We start from the raw sequence: 18,839 nt of genomic DNA on the forward strand, positions 1-18,839 counted from the left end.
CACGATTTCACGATTTCTGCTTCCTGATTTCACGATTTCCACTTCATGAATTCACGATTTCACGATTTCCACTGCATGAATTCACGATTTCCACCTCACGAATTCTCGATTTCACAATTTCCACTTCATGAATTCACGATTTCGTGATTTCCACTTCACGATTTCACGATTTCACAATGGTGAAATCGTGAATTCATGAAGTTGAAATCGCGAAATCGTGAATTCGTGAAGTGGAAATCGTGAATTCATGAAGTTGAAATCGTGAAATCGTGAATTCGTGAAGTGGAAATCGTGAAATCGTGAATTCATGAAGTGGAAATTGTGAAATCGTGAATTCGTGAAGTGGAAATCGTGAATTCGTGAAGTGGAAATCGTGAAATCGTGAATTCATGAAGTGGAAATCGTGAAATCAAGAAATCATGAAATCGTGAAATCAAGAATTCATGAAGTGGAAATCGTGAAATTGTGAATTCGTGAAGTGGAAATCGTGAATTCAGGAAGCAGAAATCGTGAAATCGTGAATTCATGAAGTGGAAATCGTGAAATCAAGAAATCGTGAAGTTTTTTCGTGAAATCGTGAATTCGTGAAATCGTGAATTCATGAAGTGGAAATCGTGAAATCGTGAATTCAAGAAGTGGAAATCGTGAATTCAGGAAGCAGAAATCGTGAAATCGTGAATTCATGAAGTGGAAATCGTGAAATCAAGAAATCGTGAAATCATGAAATCGTGAAATCAAGAAATCGTGAAGTTTCTTCGTGAAATCGTGAATTCATGAAGTGGAAATCGTGAAATCGTGAATTCATGAAGTGGAAATCGTGAAATCAGGAAGCAGAAATCGTGAAATAATGAAGCTGAAATGTCACCACGGGTCTTTCGTAGGTATCAAAACAGTACTGTCGCAGAGGGTCATGGAGTCCTCCATTTGTTCGTCATACACAATCAAAGGGAATAGTGTAGAGCCCAACTATAAATGGGCTGTAAACAGTCAGGTTATAACCTCTTTTAATAAAATGTTTTATAACTTTTCAACTTTGCAAATACAATTAGAAAATTGTTATGACCAAAACCTTACGAAGGCTGAAAACAACATCCCCACAGAAATTAAGTTTTGATATAAAAGTGTCTTTAGTTAAAACATATTTATTCTCAAAAATAAAGTACATACATTAATACATACGTCATACTTTGATCAAAGTAACACAGGATAAAAATTTTCTCCGTCGCGGGCTGTAAAGGCATATCGGGCTTAAATATTTAATGGGACTAGAAACATAGCCTAAAACATGAAATATCATTCGTTATTAATGTAAAGGTGGAAAGGGGACAATGTAAGATAGACGAGAAAGTGTAATTAAATTAATACTAAATTTTAAACTAAATACGAATTACGAAAGTATAATTTAGCAATATATTTACGCAATTTATAGTAGCCGTGGTCCGGCTGAAGAAGTTGTAATACACTGATTACGTTCTTTGAAATCCTTAACATAACTTCACGCTCTTGCAATCCAAAATTGAAATCTGCCGCAATTGTTCACTATCTTAGCTATCTATAGTTCAAATACGGGTCATATGAATCTGCGCATTTTGAGCTTTATATATTCAATAATGTAACCTGTCGAAACAGGTCGATTTTACAACATAATTCATAACATGGCAATTTATTATCTTCTTGATACGAGTTTATTTGCATACTAATGATAAAAGACCCTTTGTGTACATACAAATGACCTGAAATGCATTTTATCAATATCGCAGACGAACACAAGTGTTTAAGTACAAAATAAAAACAACTTTGCATAAAACATTCTGGAGTGAAACATTACATTGTACTAGAATAATTGTTTAAATGTGTAATTATTGACAACATCACACTGTTATGCTTACCTGTCCTTACACTTCGAAGCAACCAGAAGTGATTTGACATTTGTGTGTTTGGTAAACTTTTTATGAAAACTTAAACATTCTCCACAAAGAAAGTGTCCAAGAAGTCCGCATTCACCGCAAAAATGTGTTGCATATACTCCACGCTTTCGAGATTTTGTGAAACAAATAGCGCAAGGATCTTTAACGTTTTCATCAGCGTCCCCAGCAAAGGATGCCGCTGCAAAGGATTCTAAATCCTCTCCTCCACTTGCAACACTTAAACATGAGACATCCTCTGTAGATGCACCTCTCACGCTTAATTCCGATCCGGAACCCGCATAGGTATAGTCACGTATCAGTTGGTTTACGCGTCCAGTGGATTGCTTGTATTTAAATTCCATATTTATAAAAGGAAAACGAATGTATATGTATAATGCTTTTCATATATGCCCAACGTATAATTATTCCTTAGTGCAAACTAGAACAACAATGATATTTCCTTCCTTGTCATGTAGTAAAAGTCTCAGTATAGTTATCAATGCACCTATAATTGTTCAAAGATTTAAGGAAAATTAAACGATTAACATCAATAGTTAGTGTTAAATCATAAAATTTATTGATCTAATCATATGTCACAAATTCTAAACTTAAACTTTTAAAGTTTGCATTCCTTTGATATAATATGAAGATTAATTGAAGTTCCGTTTGATTACTAAAGTTGAAATTTTGTGACATGTTCTTTATTATCAGTCCAGTGGCTTGTCTAGTAGTAAATCATCAACACCCACACGAGTAATGAATATATCCATGTCAATGTTTGAAACGTGAAAATATGACTTTATTTAAAGTGAATAAATTAAAGCCAACGCATTAAGAGCTTCCTCACTGTGGTAACTGTCAAATTATCACAGTATCAATTACACAGTAATATAATAAAATGTAAGTAAAACTGATCTAATAGCTGTAAATCAAGAAATAGAAAGTGTTAACCAACACGAGACCAAGGACATTGAAAATAATACAAAAAACACATGGTAGTATTACTCGATATGAATGAAGGCATGCACCTATTACTTACATGTACACGCTCAAATATCGATTCAAACTGACAGTATTATTGTTATGTGCACAGCTGATATTAATTAAAATTTGTCTTACTTATCAAAAGCACAGAAATACAGATCCAGCAATTTAGATCAATTTCAAAATATTTAGAAGTTTTAAGAAAAACGGAGATCATTTAAAATAGTGATTTTAAACAACATCGTGAACTGAAAGATTGTCTTTTGTTGGACAATACAAAATTGCACTGTATTAGTGGTCTTTTTGCTAAAATTTAAATAATACATACATGTACAGGTTATTGGTCTTTTCTCACCAAATTTATAGAATACATGCTTCATATCATTTTACTTGTTATTTTTATCTCCCCCACGCGGATACATAACAGTGGACTTTCAAGTTCCAGGCCGTTGTCAATAATCACTAGCACATTTAAAACATTTATTAGACCAATGTAAAATTATGTTCTCATTTTCTCGTCATAAAACATGATTTTTTGTTTTGTTTTGTTTTGTTTTGTTTTTGCTTTTGTTTTTGTTTTTTTTTTCAAATAAACTTCGTATTGATATTTTTCCAATTTGTATACATAACGATATTCATTTTAAAAAGGACTTTCATTTCTTTTTCACAGAAAACGGTAGATAAGCATAGAAGTATATCGACGGTTATCAAGGAGTTTAAAATAGGTGTATACAGTGTAACTTCCGAAAACCGAACGACCTCCGGACCGGCCTAAAAGTTCGGTTTTTGGAAGTTTCCGGAATTTAGAAGTTTGAAAGTTTGTAGGCAAAGTGGATGTGGTGCACAACAGTTATGTTTTCTTACACGTAGGATGAAGGAGATTATTATCCTTTTTAATTTTATAAAGAAATTAATTAATTGATTAATTAATTAATTACATTACAAACATTGAGGATAATAAATACATAAATAACAAATATAAAAGGAAACAACACATCTTTGATAACTAAGCATTTACGCAATTTTACGCAAGCATTTTCCACTTTCATTTTACCATCTTTGGAGTCCGGAGTTCATCAACATTAAATTTTAATTAATGTTGATAATGCATAGTTTAATCGATGTAACTAAATCAATTAAAACACCTTTCTTTCGTTCAAACATTAAGAAAGTTTTTAACACGTAAGATGTTTAATTCATCACGTTTTCATAAATTGAATACAAATGAAAGTTATCGCTGATTACTTCCTTACTTTTGCATAAAATGGTCATTGTGATTATATAGCATGTCAAAATAAGCGCGCGCCGCTAATAGATAAACAAAAGAACATGTTGACAGCAATATCTGATTATCAGGTGACACTTTTAATCCAGCAAATATTTTGCTGTTCGGTTTTTGGAAGTCAATTTTAATGTTAAAATTTAAACGGTGCTTCAAAAATCGTCCGGTTTTCAGAATTCGGAAGTTCCGGTTTTCAGAAGTTAGAAATATATAGAAATAAGAACAGAAAAAAACGAGACCTTTAGTTTCGTGTGGTTGTCAAAGGTTTCCAGTTTTCAGAAGGTCCGGTTTTCGGAAGTATTCTTAAGCTAATACCTTGAAATTTACTGCACATTTATGACAGTAATGTTGGTAAGCAGTTGGTTTGTACATTTAAACAGGACTATGTTTTGAAAATTACTGTAACATGATAATCTAAAATGTAATAGATCGAATTTGCGTGAATGCGTGAATTTAGAGTTGCTCTAATGCGCATTGAAAATTGACGGTTTGACAGTTTGTCTACTGGTACCTTTTTATAACATTTGTGTATTAAATGCTAATTAACTCCTACCATTGTAGTCGTGTGTCTGCAGGAATCGATTACGTTGTAGTGCAATTATTTCAAAAGTTAGTTAATGGAAATCTTAACACAGCAATTAGCATTTATTATTCAGTTTTAATCATGCAAGTAGTGTTGTAGATAATTCAAAGTTTGACATTTCTTTTTTGGACAACTAAATCCCATTAGGTATCCCTATCCGTTCATATGCTGATAAGTGTCTTATATCTGTATTCAAAAGCTGCTTGCTAAAATAAATAGGCGCCGCTGATTGGGAACTGATATGATGGCGATGTGTACTAGTATATGGATGCGCTGTTTGATGAAGCATTTCCTACTAACTAATAAAATGATATCTGTAGTATGTGATATAAATGTTCTTGGGAATGTGATATTTTAGTATTATCTGTTATTGTAGAACGACTATGTACGTTTTATGTTTGTGTTCATTTGATGATTTTATAATGCATATGCATGTGGGTGAGACTATAATAAAGAATAAAATCTTAAACACAAAATATCAGTGATTATTACCAATCAAGGAAGGATGCTCTTCAACTTTCTCCATGTACTGATAACTATATAATTACCATTCGGTATCTATAGCAATCTTACTGCGGCGTTATGCAAATACGCTCGTGCAAACGAATCTAATATGAATATTTAATTGACTATTATAGTCAATAAGAATTTGGTAGGTATGGAAATAAGAGTTACAAAAAGGGTTTCATGCCGAAGTAAATATGGTCAGATATGCCTTTATAATACGTTTGATAGCACTACATAACCTTAGGACGGCCAGCACATTTTTATACAATCTCGCCAGGCATACGTATGTTTTTGACAACACAGAAAATGACCTTCCCGGAAGTGAGGAAAAGGAAAAAACACAGGCTAAACTTGAAAACGAAAGTCGCATTTACATTGTTCGATAGCCAGGGTTCACGCGCAGCGGTCACCCCGTCTAAATGTATGCACGTGGACTTACTTTTCTTTTTTTCTTTTTTTTTTTTTGCTAATGAAGAGTCAATTTTCAGCACTTTCAAACAATCTGAAAATATCTGGGCTTTAGCACGACATATCAGCTTTTCATCTATGAAAAATACTTGCACACGGAATAAACATAAATCCCACAAGTGTCCGTAACGGAGCAAGGGTATAACCTTAGGACGGCCAGCACATATTTATGCAATCTCGCCAGGCATATGTATGTTTTTGACAACACAGAAAATGACGTCACTCGACCTCAGCTATTTCCGGAAGTAAATAAAATGAAAGTAGAAATGCTAAACTTGAAAACGAAAGCCGCATTTTGATTCGTAGATAGTCAGGGGTCACGCGCAGGGGTCACCCCGTCTAAATGTATGCGCGTGGACTTCTTTTTTTTTTTTTTTTTTTGCTACTGGGGAGCCAATTTTCAGCACTTTATTACGAATTGAAATTACCTGGGCTTTAGTACAGCATGTCAGCTTTTAATCTATGAAAAAATATTTGAGCTCTGGATAAACAGAAATCCCACAGGGGTCCGTAACGGACCAAGGGTACATTGATAATTTTGGAACTTCATCAAATCGCTCAAAATGTCATTTTTGATGTTGTCCTAGAGTGTCAGTATATGCCTCAGATGTAAGATATAACCGTATTTGAGAGCTGCAGACCTAGACATTTCAGAAATATTTTCAAAATAAGTTTCGTGTAATAAATGTTGTTTCTACGGAAGCGTGAAAGGGCCATCAGACGCTAATACGTTTTAGTACGTTAAGGCTGCGGAAAGGATATGGATGCCATGTTCGCTGTATTTTGTTGTATACATATCTGGGAATATTTGCAAGCTGTATTTAATGATAGATAATCCATTAAATATCAGTTGCCCTTATTTTTGTCTAGCTTCCTTATTCAATAGTTTTATTCAAGCATGACAACTAACATTTATTCATTTTGTAATAAAGTTTAGTGGATTTTAAGGAGACGAGAGAAATTGGATCTAAATTAGCTTGTTTTTTGCGACTTTTATACAAAGCATCAAAATTCTACTGCTTTACGGTTAGATGAGCAATTGATCAACGTATTAAAACTACCAAAAAATATTACATTAGGAAAGGAATCGAGGCAAAAATGGAAGAGTTTATTTTTAATTTAAATCAAAACTTACTAGAGATATTTTACAGCAATATTAAACTCAGCCTTTAGCCATATGTCTGTCATCTGGTAGGCTTATTTTAAATGAAAACGAAATACTAGTAAAGGGGAATCAATATTTATTGTAGAAACCTGTTATATATCAAACGAGTGTGCATAAAGCATGTTCAATATGTCCAACAAGATAATTGATTTATTATGACATTGTATCAACATTTACAAAAGACAGTTAAGTTACAAAGTAATTTAAACGCATATTACAGTAATTAGAATGGATCATTAGAACATGTCTTGCAGGCATCAATTTAAACAAAATGCATAAAACCTTGCTACCTGTAGCATAACATCCTGCTTCATTCTAACCACTCACAAAAAATGCTAATGTAACACTACAATAGTAAATGGCTAATACTTAACGAGTCGCTAATCGTCCACAGTATGACAAAAGGTACGTTTTAGCTACATTATGTACGAATATGAAACCTGCAAAAATCAGGTTGTCAGAAGTTTAATGTCCTTCGACGATGGCATGTTTCAAGTTACATAAAACAATATAAACAAAAACATTCAAAACAGGTATGGCAACAATTTTTAGATACATATTATACATATCTCTTTATATTATCTTTTTACAAAGAATATGTATGCCTCGTTCTCGTAATTCTGAGCCTTTCTCATTGATCCGAGCCTTTAGGGAAAATAAGCACTGCAGCTATTTCCTGTTTCTAAATTGTATGCATGTTTTGGCAAACCATATGACAGTGAAAAAGGAATAAAAAGAAAACAGTATTATATACATTAAAATAGAAATATACACAACAGAGAATTTTGGCACAAAATTGCTTATCTAAAATCACTGGGTAATATATAACCTTCTTATAAGAAACAGTAACCACTTATTGTAAAACATTTTTGTCTGCAAACACAATTATATATCAGCTCTTAATTTTAAAAAAGAATTTTACTTTTTAGAGCTAGTACAAATGATCACAAGTCTCGGTTCAACGAGAAAGCATCTGACTGTTTTAGAGGGTGAGGGTCATCATGTGAAAGCCTCGATTGTTCATTGACAACAATCCTTAGAAGATTATTAGATTTAAATGTTGGAGTATCAAACTATAACAAAACCTCTTTTGAACTTTAAATCTATTAATGACAACAGCCGAAATACCAATTAAGGGGCTCGACATAACGGGAAAAGGGCATACTAGTTGATAATTGTCGGCTGACAATATCTCAAGATTTTTCCTTGATCTTTCTTTGAATATCGGACACAGCGATTAATACTATACATCGGACTACAGAACTATCACCTAGACACCTTCTGGATCAATGCAAATTATACTGCCTATTTCCCGTATTCTGTCATCAACAACCCATGTAACAAAATAATTTTGTTAATGTTATGTTTATTTAGCTATGAGTGTGTCGTTTGCTTAGGCAGCTGAATAGGATTTAGACTCCTTTTACTTTCTTATGAATGCAATGTTTGCTTTATTTTTTGTTTTTTAGTTTAATCATATTTTATTGCATATAATTTTCATTTCTACATATATACATAACATACATAATAAATAATCATATATTGAAATGAAAAGAACAGCAAATGGGTTGGACCTCAGTCAACCACCCAAACCTCAAATCAAATGCGTTTTCTCTTTAATAGGAGGACTCCACAGGGAACAAATGAAATAAATAAATATTAGGTTGGTTTAAATCGACCTGTATTCTTTACATATGTTTGTACTTCGTTAAATATGGTTTGATTTTCTGCGTCGTTCAAGTTAGCTACACCAAAAAGCAGTTTTTCAGAACTTAATGGATGGAAGGTGTGAGTGTTATGAAACAGCTGAAGCCTTTCATTTCTGAATCTGTTGCATTTGAAAAAGAAGTGCTCTGCATCTTCTATTCCGTTGCCACACTGGCAGTTGGGATCTTCTCTTAAATGATTAAAAAAAGGTCATTATTCAAGTTGCTACACAGATTTCTCATTCTGGTATGATGAATTGTAAAATATCTATCACCGTGTAAGAAAAATGATGGTACCTCGGGTGGTTTAAACAGTTTTTTTTAGATTTGATTTAAATGACGACAGAGTTGGTGAATCGCGAATATTATACTCAAGTTTATTCCATAGCGCAAGAGATGACGGAATAATAGATCTGGAGTATATTTCTGTTCGTCTAGACAGAGCTACAAAATTGGTGTCGTTTCTTAAGTTATACGGGGTAGTCTCTCCAACTGAACTTGGGAATAGATCGTTTAAGAATTCCGGCAATAGGCCGTGCTTACACTTATAAATTAATGTCAATTTTTGTATTTTTCTGCGATCTGAAAGTGACACCAAGCCGATTTCGTTTAATAACCTTTCAATTGATACGGAGCGCGTGAGACCTGTAACTAGTCTAGCTGCTTCATATTAAATTTTATCTAGCGAGTCTTTTTCGTATTGTGTACAGCTGTCCCAGACAATTGACGCATATTCTATTAGGGGTCTTAAGTAAGATAAATAGATCTGCCATTTACCATCTTGACTGAGAGTTATTCCTAGATGTTTATGGTAATCAACAAAATTAAGGGCGTTATTTTCAAAGGTAAGAGAGGGCAGCCTTGTATTAGATAATGAAAAAAAAAACATCACTTCGGTTTTTAATGGATTGAACTTAACTAGCCATTGTTTGGCCTATGAGGAAAATTTTTGTAGGTCAGAATTTAACGTTGTTTCCATGAGAGTTATGTCGGTAGTAGATACTGCAAGGGAACTATCATCCGCAAATAATCGAGTTGTTCTTATTAAGGACTCAGCGATATCATTCACGTAAATTAAAAATAATAAAGGACCGAGCACTGACTCTTGAGGAACACCGGCATTTACAGTTTTTGTATTAGAATATGATTGTCCGACGAAAACTCTTTGAGAACGGTCTTTCAAGTAGCAATTAATTCATTCGAGAATATTACCCGAAATACCATATTGTCTAAGTTTATATGATAAACCCTAATGCCATACTCTGTCGAATGCTTTAGAGATGTCACAAAATACCATGCATGTCGGTTGTTTTTCGTCAAACGATTTACATATTTGGTTATAAATATCAATAAGTTGATATACAGTTGAATGACTCTGGAGAAAGCCAGACTGATATTTATATATTGAAAAGTGATTCTTAATTTAACTAAATTTTCAGTGATTGCAGAAATATCAAAATACCTTTGTCTAAAGCAGTAGGTTTTCGTGTTCAACTGTTCCCTGTTATAATGTGAACCGATTGCCGCTCTCCATAAGCTTAAATCGTCACCCATTAGGATATATTGTCACAAAAGTGTAGAAAATGAGCGAACATCGGTTACTAAAGAAGTGTAATGTTATACAGAAAAATTGCACAAGAGGGTGCACAAGAATGACATAGAGACGGTCGGGTGAACATCCAAAACAGATCAGCACAACATATAATGCTACAAAACAGATCATGGTTATTTGAAAACGACAAGGAAAAAAATCCGAAAAAGCGCAAGGATTTAGTATCATCCGTTAGATATAGTTAAGAAAAATATTCTATATCAGTAAGATATTAGCAGGGTCATATGAAGTAGTAATAATGTGGTATTACTATTAGGTTATTTAACATTGTTCTATACAATACGGTGATATATTTGGACGAGTACCCAGCTGAGAAAACCATATTGGACGAGCCGCTAGGCGAGTTCAATATGGTTTTCTCAGCTGGGTAGGAGTCCAAATATATCTCGTATTGTACAGTACAATGTTAAATAACCTTTTTATTCTATATCTATTTTATCTTACTATAATAATAGTTTAAATTAAAAATGTTTCACTGAATATTGTATTCCTGCCTTTTCTAGTTTTTCCCAGCTTGGTACGAGTGCAAATATATATTATACAGAACAATGTTAGACCTTAAATATCCTTTTTATTCTATATTTATTTCACTTTATACGTAATATACGTAATTCATTGAATGTTGTTTTTTCTGCGTATCATCATTAAAAAAAGTATATGGTGCAACCACCCTACAACAGCCATTTGGCGATTTGGGTGGTAATAATACTTGGCTGAGATATTATGCCCACAAACATTGTCAGCAAGTTTGGTGAAGATCGGATGAAAACTGTTCGACTTAAAAGAGCGGACAAGGCTAAATTCCCCGTTTTTCGAGTAATTGAAGGACTATAATCAAAGAGTGCCTGGTACAATTTGGCTGGTTATCGAAATTGGCCGAGATGTAATGCCCACAAACATTCTCAGCAAGTTTGGTGAAGAGCCGACGAAAACTGAATTATAGAGCAGACATGATTTGGATGCTGACCGCCCGCTGCCATTTATAATCTTCTCCATTTTGTTTCTTAACCGTTAAACAAAAACTGCTGAGGTAGCTATTCAGATAGTCAGGGCTGATCAATACCAATTTCTAGGTTTCGTCCGGAACGGCTTCTTTTAGCGACTTTCAAATATTCCAACATCTGATGATCCTTTTTACTGTATTTTTAAGTTTTTGATTATTAACAAACGTTTTAATATCTAAATCAGATAGCTGCTAAGCATTGTTATCCCTTGAATCGTTTTTGTGTGTTGTAAACAAAAAACAACAACTCAAATTAAATCCAGATTTCAAGACGCATAATCAAAGTCTGTACACAGAGCGCCAACTTCATCCGATTTACATTCGGAACATTTTCACGCGTTTCGGGCTTTATCTATCGTATGTTTAACATGGGACTGTTGAACCGTCCAAATACAGAAAATACAGGATTTTTTGTACGCGCGTGCGTCCAAATACAGAAAATACAGGATTTTTGTACGCACGTGCATCCAAATACCGTAATATATTGTACGGTCACGTGTTGCAAATGAACGTTCGCGATTGGATAGATAAAATAGGTATAGAATAAAATACGATATTTGATACTGTAAACTTAAGTTATGAAAAATATTTTGAGATGAATATGCAACTTCGGCATATATATCCAGTGGAAGAAAGATAAATCTTATCAGAATAATTTTTAACATAAACAAGATTCTCTCCCTTGTAATAAGCAAATCCTAGACAATATATACTAACATCGTATTCACACAAAAATAATTACAAACAATGGTATTTTCACAAAAGCAAAACATAGGTAAGTAGAGTATATAAGGATCTCCAACGTTATTACCTGTCATTTACAATAAATAAAAGATAAACAGAGATATTACAATATATCTAATGTCGTAATTTTGTTAGGCCACTATACAAGTCAGGAATAAAATTTATATGCTCCCCTCATTTTTTTTATGGATGTAAAATGACCAAAGGCTATTTATATTGTCGATAAGCCAATAAATTTGAAACCTTGAATGAAATAGAACGTGGAAACTTTGTTACTTCATTCAAAAATGTTACGATAATACTAGTAGTTAAATAGCGTAGAAAATAAACAGAAATAATACAATGTATCTAATGTCGTAATTTTGTTAAGCCACTACAAAGATCAAGAGTGAAATTGAAATTCTCCCAATATACGCCAAATGATGTCAAATACGTATGCCAATAGTTTTGATAAGCATTGCGTGTAAATGTAATGAATTAGATAAATTTAAATACGAATGTAAGATTATTTAGTTTAATATTTGCTTCAAAACTAACTTATTTTTTGTTGTACAAGAAATGCATAGGCAAGAATTATTGTAAGCTGTATTTGCTGAATCGTAATGCCCAATGTTGTGCTCTAAGTACCCATCATGAAATATTACCCATTAGATGTGAAAATCACTTCGACAAAATCACTTAGCAACAATCGGCCCTTATCCTTGTCCAGCTTTCTTATCAAATAGTTTTATTCAAGCCAGAAAACTGACCCTTCTTTATTTTGAAATAAATTTTAATTACTTTAAAAAAAAATTCTTAATTAATTCGTTTTCGGCGACTTTGGACTTTATTGGTGCAATGCATTGAAATTCTACTTATGTCCGTTTGTATTCATTTAAAACTAAGCTAATACACAAAATTTCAAATGCTTAATTATGTACCAAACATTGATTAAGTACCAAACAAGCCACTAGTCTAAAATGATATCAAAGAAGAGGGTCACTCAGGGCATTGAGTCGCTCCTCTGACCGTGAATTTGAATACTACAGATTAAGTTTGAAAAAGAACCACTACAACAAATCTCAAAGAGCTCCAGGCAAGGATGCTATGTATAGGACAGAAGGTATTAATTGAAACCTTCATCATTAATAAACCAGTAGGGAGGGAACTCAGCGACCGACCGCGGTTTGTTAATGATGAAAATTTCACTTCATTGCCTCTATCCGACTTTGTGTTTTACTACTTCTGCGATATATAGATCAGCCTCTCTCGTCTATGTTCACCCTTCATGAAATAGAACGCGTGCACTTAAAATATTGTAAGACAAAGCACCAGTAATGCGGCCGTATACGGCGAATTGGCACGGTATCCGTTGTTTATCTCGAGACATTTTCAAATTATTAAATATTGGTTACAACTTCTTTCGTCAAATAACATACTACTAAAATACATTTATAATAATTCGTTTAACAAATGCTTAAATGGTAAAGCTAACTGGGCCAGTAAAGTTAAGCACTTGCTATGTCAGTATGGCTTTCCTGACGTCTGGAATTATCAGGACAGTGTAATTTCCAAAACATTCTTTCCCATTTTTAAACAAATATAGACTGTTACGTCCAACAATGGCGGGCAGATTTACAAAGTAACAATGTTCTTAACAACTTTTATTTTTATGTAAAAGACGAATTTGTCCCAAGTGACTATCTTCACGTTCTTAATACAAAAACTTTACGTCAGGCACTAGCCAAATTGCGTGTTTCAGCGCATAAGTTGCGAATTGAAACAGGTAGGCACGGTAGAAATCGTATCGAAAGGGTCGAACGAATCTGTCAGCTATGTGAGTCGCGTGACATAGAAGACAAGTACCACTTTGTCATTAAATGTAAAGTATATGAGCAGTTACGACACCAATTCATAAAATCGTATTTTTATAGACGTCCCAGTATGCACAAATTCATTCAGTTACTCAAGTCAGAAAATAAAGTTGTTATTAGAAATCTCGCTAAATACATTCTTCAAGCTAATAAGAAAAGAAATGATTTATTGAATCTTGAAGCTTAGTACGTAGTATGTTTGTGTGTGTATGAGTTTTATAATTACATGAGTCAGTAAAATAGCTCTTAAAAAGAGAAAATACACTCTATTAAATTTTTGACCTTAAAGTTCATTCTCCAAATCCTAACTATTTTATTTTTAGTTTGCAAATTAATTATTTTTCTTTCCACTGTGCTTGTTACAACAAGAGACATTAACTATTTAAACAAGTACTGATATAATGAAAGATCGTATGTGTAATAGAAAAAATATTGTTTGTAAAGTCATCGATATAACATATATTTTGAAATGACCATGTGCATTATGATTATTGTATGAATGTTTTGTACAACGAGGTACCTGTATATGTGTACAAGTTGAATAAACTATGTTCTGTTCTGTTCATGAATAGCTGTTCGAAAAATTAGTCTTGCATGGGACTGGTTGAAAAGTTAGGGTAAACACTAATTTGTTTTCAACTCCATGTGCAACAGTTTTCAAAACTGAACTAAATTCAATACAGACAAACAGTCTGATCAGATTTCATTAAGATTGCTTAAGAAATATGACAGCTACTATGTTTAAAAAATGAAAAATAATGCAATTCTCAATTATTCCAAGGGTCATAACTCTGATGTTACCGGAGCAATCTTGCACATTATTGAATTTAAGGTAGATCTTGTAGTTATAAACGTTATGTATACGTTCAAGAAATAAGATCTCGCATGGGTTAACAATATAAAATATGACAATTCTGATAATTACCCTAGAGTTACCTATTAAAGAACTTGACCGGCCATATATGTTCTATTGCTAGTTTCATAAAGGTTACATTATACCATTTCAGTACCTTCTTTATTTCATATAAACAATCTTGAGTACTTTAGAGCATTTCAATGACATGAAAATCATAACAGCCATTTAGTATAACATGTCTTCTTACCAAAAATACAAAAAAAAAGTATTGAGCTGTTATGTTACATATTAGAAAAATAATCTGTTCTGAGAAACGTCAGAAAATGCTCCAACGAAATCCGACGTTTAGCAATTACGCGTATGTAGACATTTTCTCAATGAATAGGGCTAATACCTAGAAGTGCACAATGAAAATGGTCTAGCTCTTAAGCTAGAGAAAGCAATAAAACTAAGCCAAAAATATAACTACCACATCCTTATATGACTATATACTAGATTTCATCAACAACATCAACAACATGGAACTACATTTTGGACTACTTCACATGTAACACTGTGTAGTCACTTCGTACTTGGTGTAAACAGACCTAAAGATGGCTCAGGAAATGAGCTCTCTAATGTGTTAACAGTAAAATGGACACACGGTCTAATTCGTTCTTATTTCGGTAACACTTTTAAAAGTAAGTGTATACATTGTATTCAGTTATTCTACCATTACTTATGGTTGAATTCCCTACCATTACTTATGGTGGAATTCCAGGCGGTGTTGCATGACTTTCAGATACGGACCGTATGAACACGACACATACATTGAGGAGTATCCATCCCAACAGACAGAATGATATATTGTATTCCTGTCTAAACCAAATCCATATCTCATATTTGGCTCCTTTTTAAATACAACATTCCACGTTTCTCCCTCATCTGCAGTTTGTCTGACTTCCCCATTTTCAAACAGAACAAAGAGAGATATATCATCCACTAGAGAAATCCCCTTTGGACCGTTGAGATTCGAAATTATTTTAATTATCTTGAATGTAATGACAGATGCAATAACTACACCAACTTTCTTATCTACAACATACAACTTCTTTTCTTGCTTAGATATTTTAATGTCTCCAATACCGTCGGTAAATATGTTTTCTCCCTTATCGTTTGTTTTTAAAACATTATTCAGATTTCCCTTAATGGTATATTCCCGCAGCTGGCCTGCCTGATTGCTCACAACTGTGACATAAAACATGTTGGATGATTTAATGATACCAACACATGGCTCAACCGTTTTAAGAATAGTTTTCATTTCGTCGTTTTCCCCTGGAGTAACGATCAAACCTTTATCTTGCAGAGCGATGAAAAATTTATCTTGCTCCACAGCTATAGCCGAAATCTTTATAGGAAAGCTCATTTGCTTAGTTTGTTTTCTCATTGTGTCATGTATTGATATTGATGGGCTGTCAGTAAATATCAATTCTGACGGTCCCCGATATATACATGTGCAACGCAACATTTTGTATTCTTTATATTCAATATTTATTTTCCTGTTACAGACTGTGTCTGCTTCGCCAATTGTTTTGTATACGCGCATATCCTCGGAGAAATCGATGAGGAGTTCTGGTTGATTCAGTACTCTTGAACAAAGCGGCGTTCTCTTCAACTCCAAACTCTTTTCCGGAACTTCATTTACCATTGCATTTGCTGTAGTTTCGACAATGACAAGTTGTTTTAAGAGCTGTTTTATAGTTACAAACTGCTCTATTTTATCTTCACATTTCAATGCCAGTTCAGATTTCTTTAAACTGTCTTCCATTTCGACGCACGTTTGAATGTCATTTTCTAATTTTCCTCGAAGTTTTACACACTTCCTTTCAATAGTTTCTGTATGTTTTTGGTGAAGTTGCTCAAATACGTTCTGCAAATCAAGTTTTATTGATCCGAGGGAATTCAGGGTGTCTTGCCTCTGAGTAACCAGCAAATCTACGTCTTTTGAGCGAGTTGCCTTGACTTCTTGCAACTTTACTATAACCTTTTCTACTTTCTCTTCAGCGTCATTAATTTCTTTCTTTGAAAGTTTTGATGATACTTCGTATATAGTGGATTTAGCCTTACATGTCCTATGTCTGGTATTCAAACATGAAACGCAACAAAATTCATCATGCTGTTCACAAAACTGATCTAATTGCTTATTAGAGTGATAAAAACATAAACCTGCACTCGTCGTTATAGGACGGCTGTTTATTTCATCTCTTTTGTCCACAATTTGATGGTGTCTGGTGCAGTTTAATTTTCTGTGAGCTCTAACGCAGTCTTTGCAGAGGAATTCATTGCAGTCTACACAAAACTTAGATGATTTGACTGTCATGTCTTCAGTAAAGCAAGACTGACAGTGGTGGTCAAGATCTGTACCAACATTTTCAGTATCCTCAAGCTTTTCCTCTTTGTTCTCCAAACTGATAGATCTTTCTGACGATCTAGCCCCGTCCACTTCGGCAGTCGCCATATCCTTAATATCCGTGTCAAAACAACAAACTTCCAAAGATATTAATTTGTGCCTACCACGGATAACGAACGATTGTCCAATGATACAACCAGTTTAACAGGTAAAGTTTTCTCTAGATAAATATGTACGCGACTGATATCTCTACACTGTAAACACTTCATCATTTTGAAATACTGTACGACGGTAAGACGATATTTCAATCTCTTATCTGTTCATGCATGCGCTTTACTTGAAATTTGATAAAGGATTTCTTTGTAAGCTGCATAAATCATGTTCATGTTATTGAATTGGAGCAGGAAGTAAAGTAACAGAGTGATACATTTTCAGAAAATAATGTATTTATTTGCAATTCCATTTAGCGCTTTTTTCCGAAGAGGAATTTGATTTCAATGAAACAAGATTACATATGATATCATGTGCACTGGCAGCTGTCAAAAAGCCGATTTCTTTTTACAGATGAATAACGTGTATTTGATAAGTAATATAATATAGTGTGGCGTTTAAATGCATTGCAATATCCAGACACAATGGCACACATGCTGCTGGTAAATTCAGTGGGCTCTGGTTTAAATCGATACATGTGCATAAAACGGAATTGAGTTCAGCAAAATAATAGAAGAAAACAGTTAGAGGAAAAATGCACTAATCGATACCTTTATGTATGACCTGTATAAATGTAAATGTTTATTCATTTGATAATATAAGCTTTTCTTGCCCGTCTCTTGTAATTCTGTTAAGAATGGCATATTTGTTTTAATTAGATTTTATTATGTTTTGTTGTGACATACATATGCTGAGATGTAAATAAACTATTTAATTGAGTTGTAATGGCAATTATCTGTCATATTACACACTGAACATTTATGAAATTTCTCACGCATTAAAACAACTTGTTGTAAATTGCATTAAAAAATCTCAACAAAATCTATAGTATGATTGCTAAGAGATCATTTTATTCACTTTACGACCTCGGTCCTATTTTAAAAGGCCACACAAATATAAAAATTATGTCTAAAATTTACACGGAACGAAATTTGTTACATAAAACAAGCTATCACAATATAACTCCGTCACAGCAACTTACTTTAGCCGGCTGCTTGATAAGCACCTAGTTATAAATTTTCTTGATGTCGACTAATTCGAGGGCGATTACTCAAAAACGACAAAGACTAACTGAAAGATTATCGAACTTGGCTAAGATCATAGGCCCATAAACATTGTGACTACCGCTAAAATTTTAGCATGTGATAAGCAACATATTTTCCTACAAATGTAAGGAAATTGTTTATGAATGTGCTAAATGTAATATGAAAAATAATTTTAAGTATCGAGGGGGCGTAGCAAACTTCGATTATATATTTTTATGTATGTAGCTACCGCAACAGCGGTAATAAGAGCACGCTAAACAGTTTACATTCTCATAGAACAAAGTCTTCATCATAAGAGATCAAATGAATAACCATTTTTGTGTCAGTTAAACAACACCGTTCTCAGTCATTTCTCGAAGAAGCCCACTCTTCCGTCAATTCAGGATTTCTTATTTCATGTCTTCTGTCAACTGTAAAATATTTGTTACAAGTTGTTGTAAAACTTTCCGCTCAAGAAAAACATACGACACCACCACACTGTAGTTTTAACAGTGAATTTATTGGAATAAAAACTTACCTGTAGC

General features: G+C 33.5%; 1 protein-coding gene across 1 annotated transcript in view; it reads right to left on the reverse strand.

Moving 5' to 3' along the window:
* The window catches only part of LOC128556971 (uncharacterized), a 38,901-nt gene extending 21,572 nt beyond the window's left edge, over nucleotides 1–17,329 (reverse strand). Inside the window, exon 1 of the mRNA XM_053543222.1 lies at nucleotides 10,630–17,329. Within this exon, the coding sequence (XP_053399197.1) occupies nucleotides 15,410–17,167 (1,758 nt within the window). The 5' untranslated portion in view covers nucleotides 17,168–17,329 and the 3' untranslated portion in view covers nucleotides 10,630–15,409. The remainder of the gene's footprint in view (nucleotides 1–10,629) is intronic.
* Between the last annotated feature and the right edge of the window lie 1,510 nt (nucleotides 17,330–18,839).

Source organism: Mercenaria mercenaria, chromosome 5 (assembly GCF_021730395.1).
Source record: "Mercenaria mercenaria strain notata chromosome 5, MADL_Memer_1, whole genome shotgun sequence".
Classification (NCBI taxonomy): Eukaryota; Metazoa; Mollusca; class Bivalvia; order Venerida; family Veneridae; genus Mercenaria; species Mercenaria mercenaria.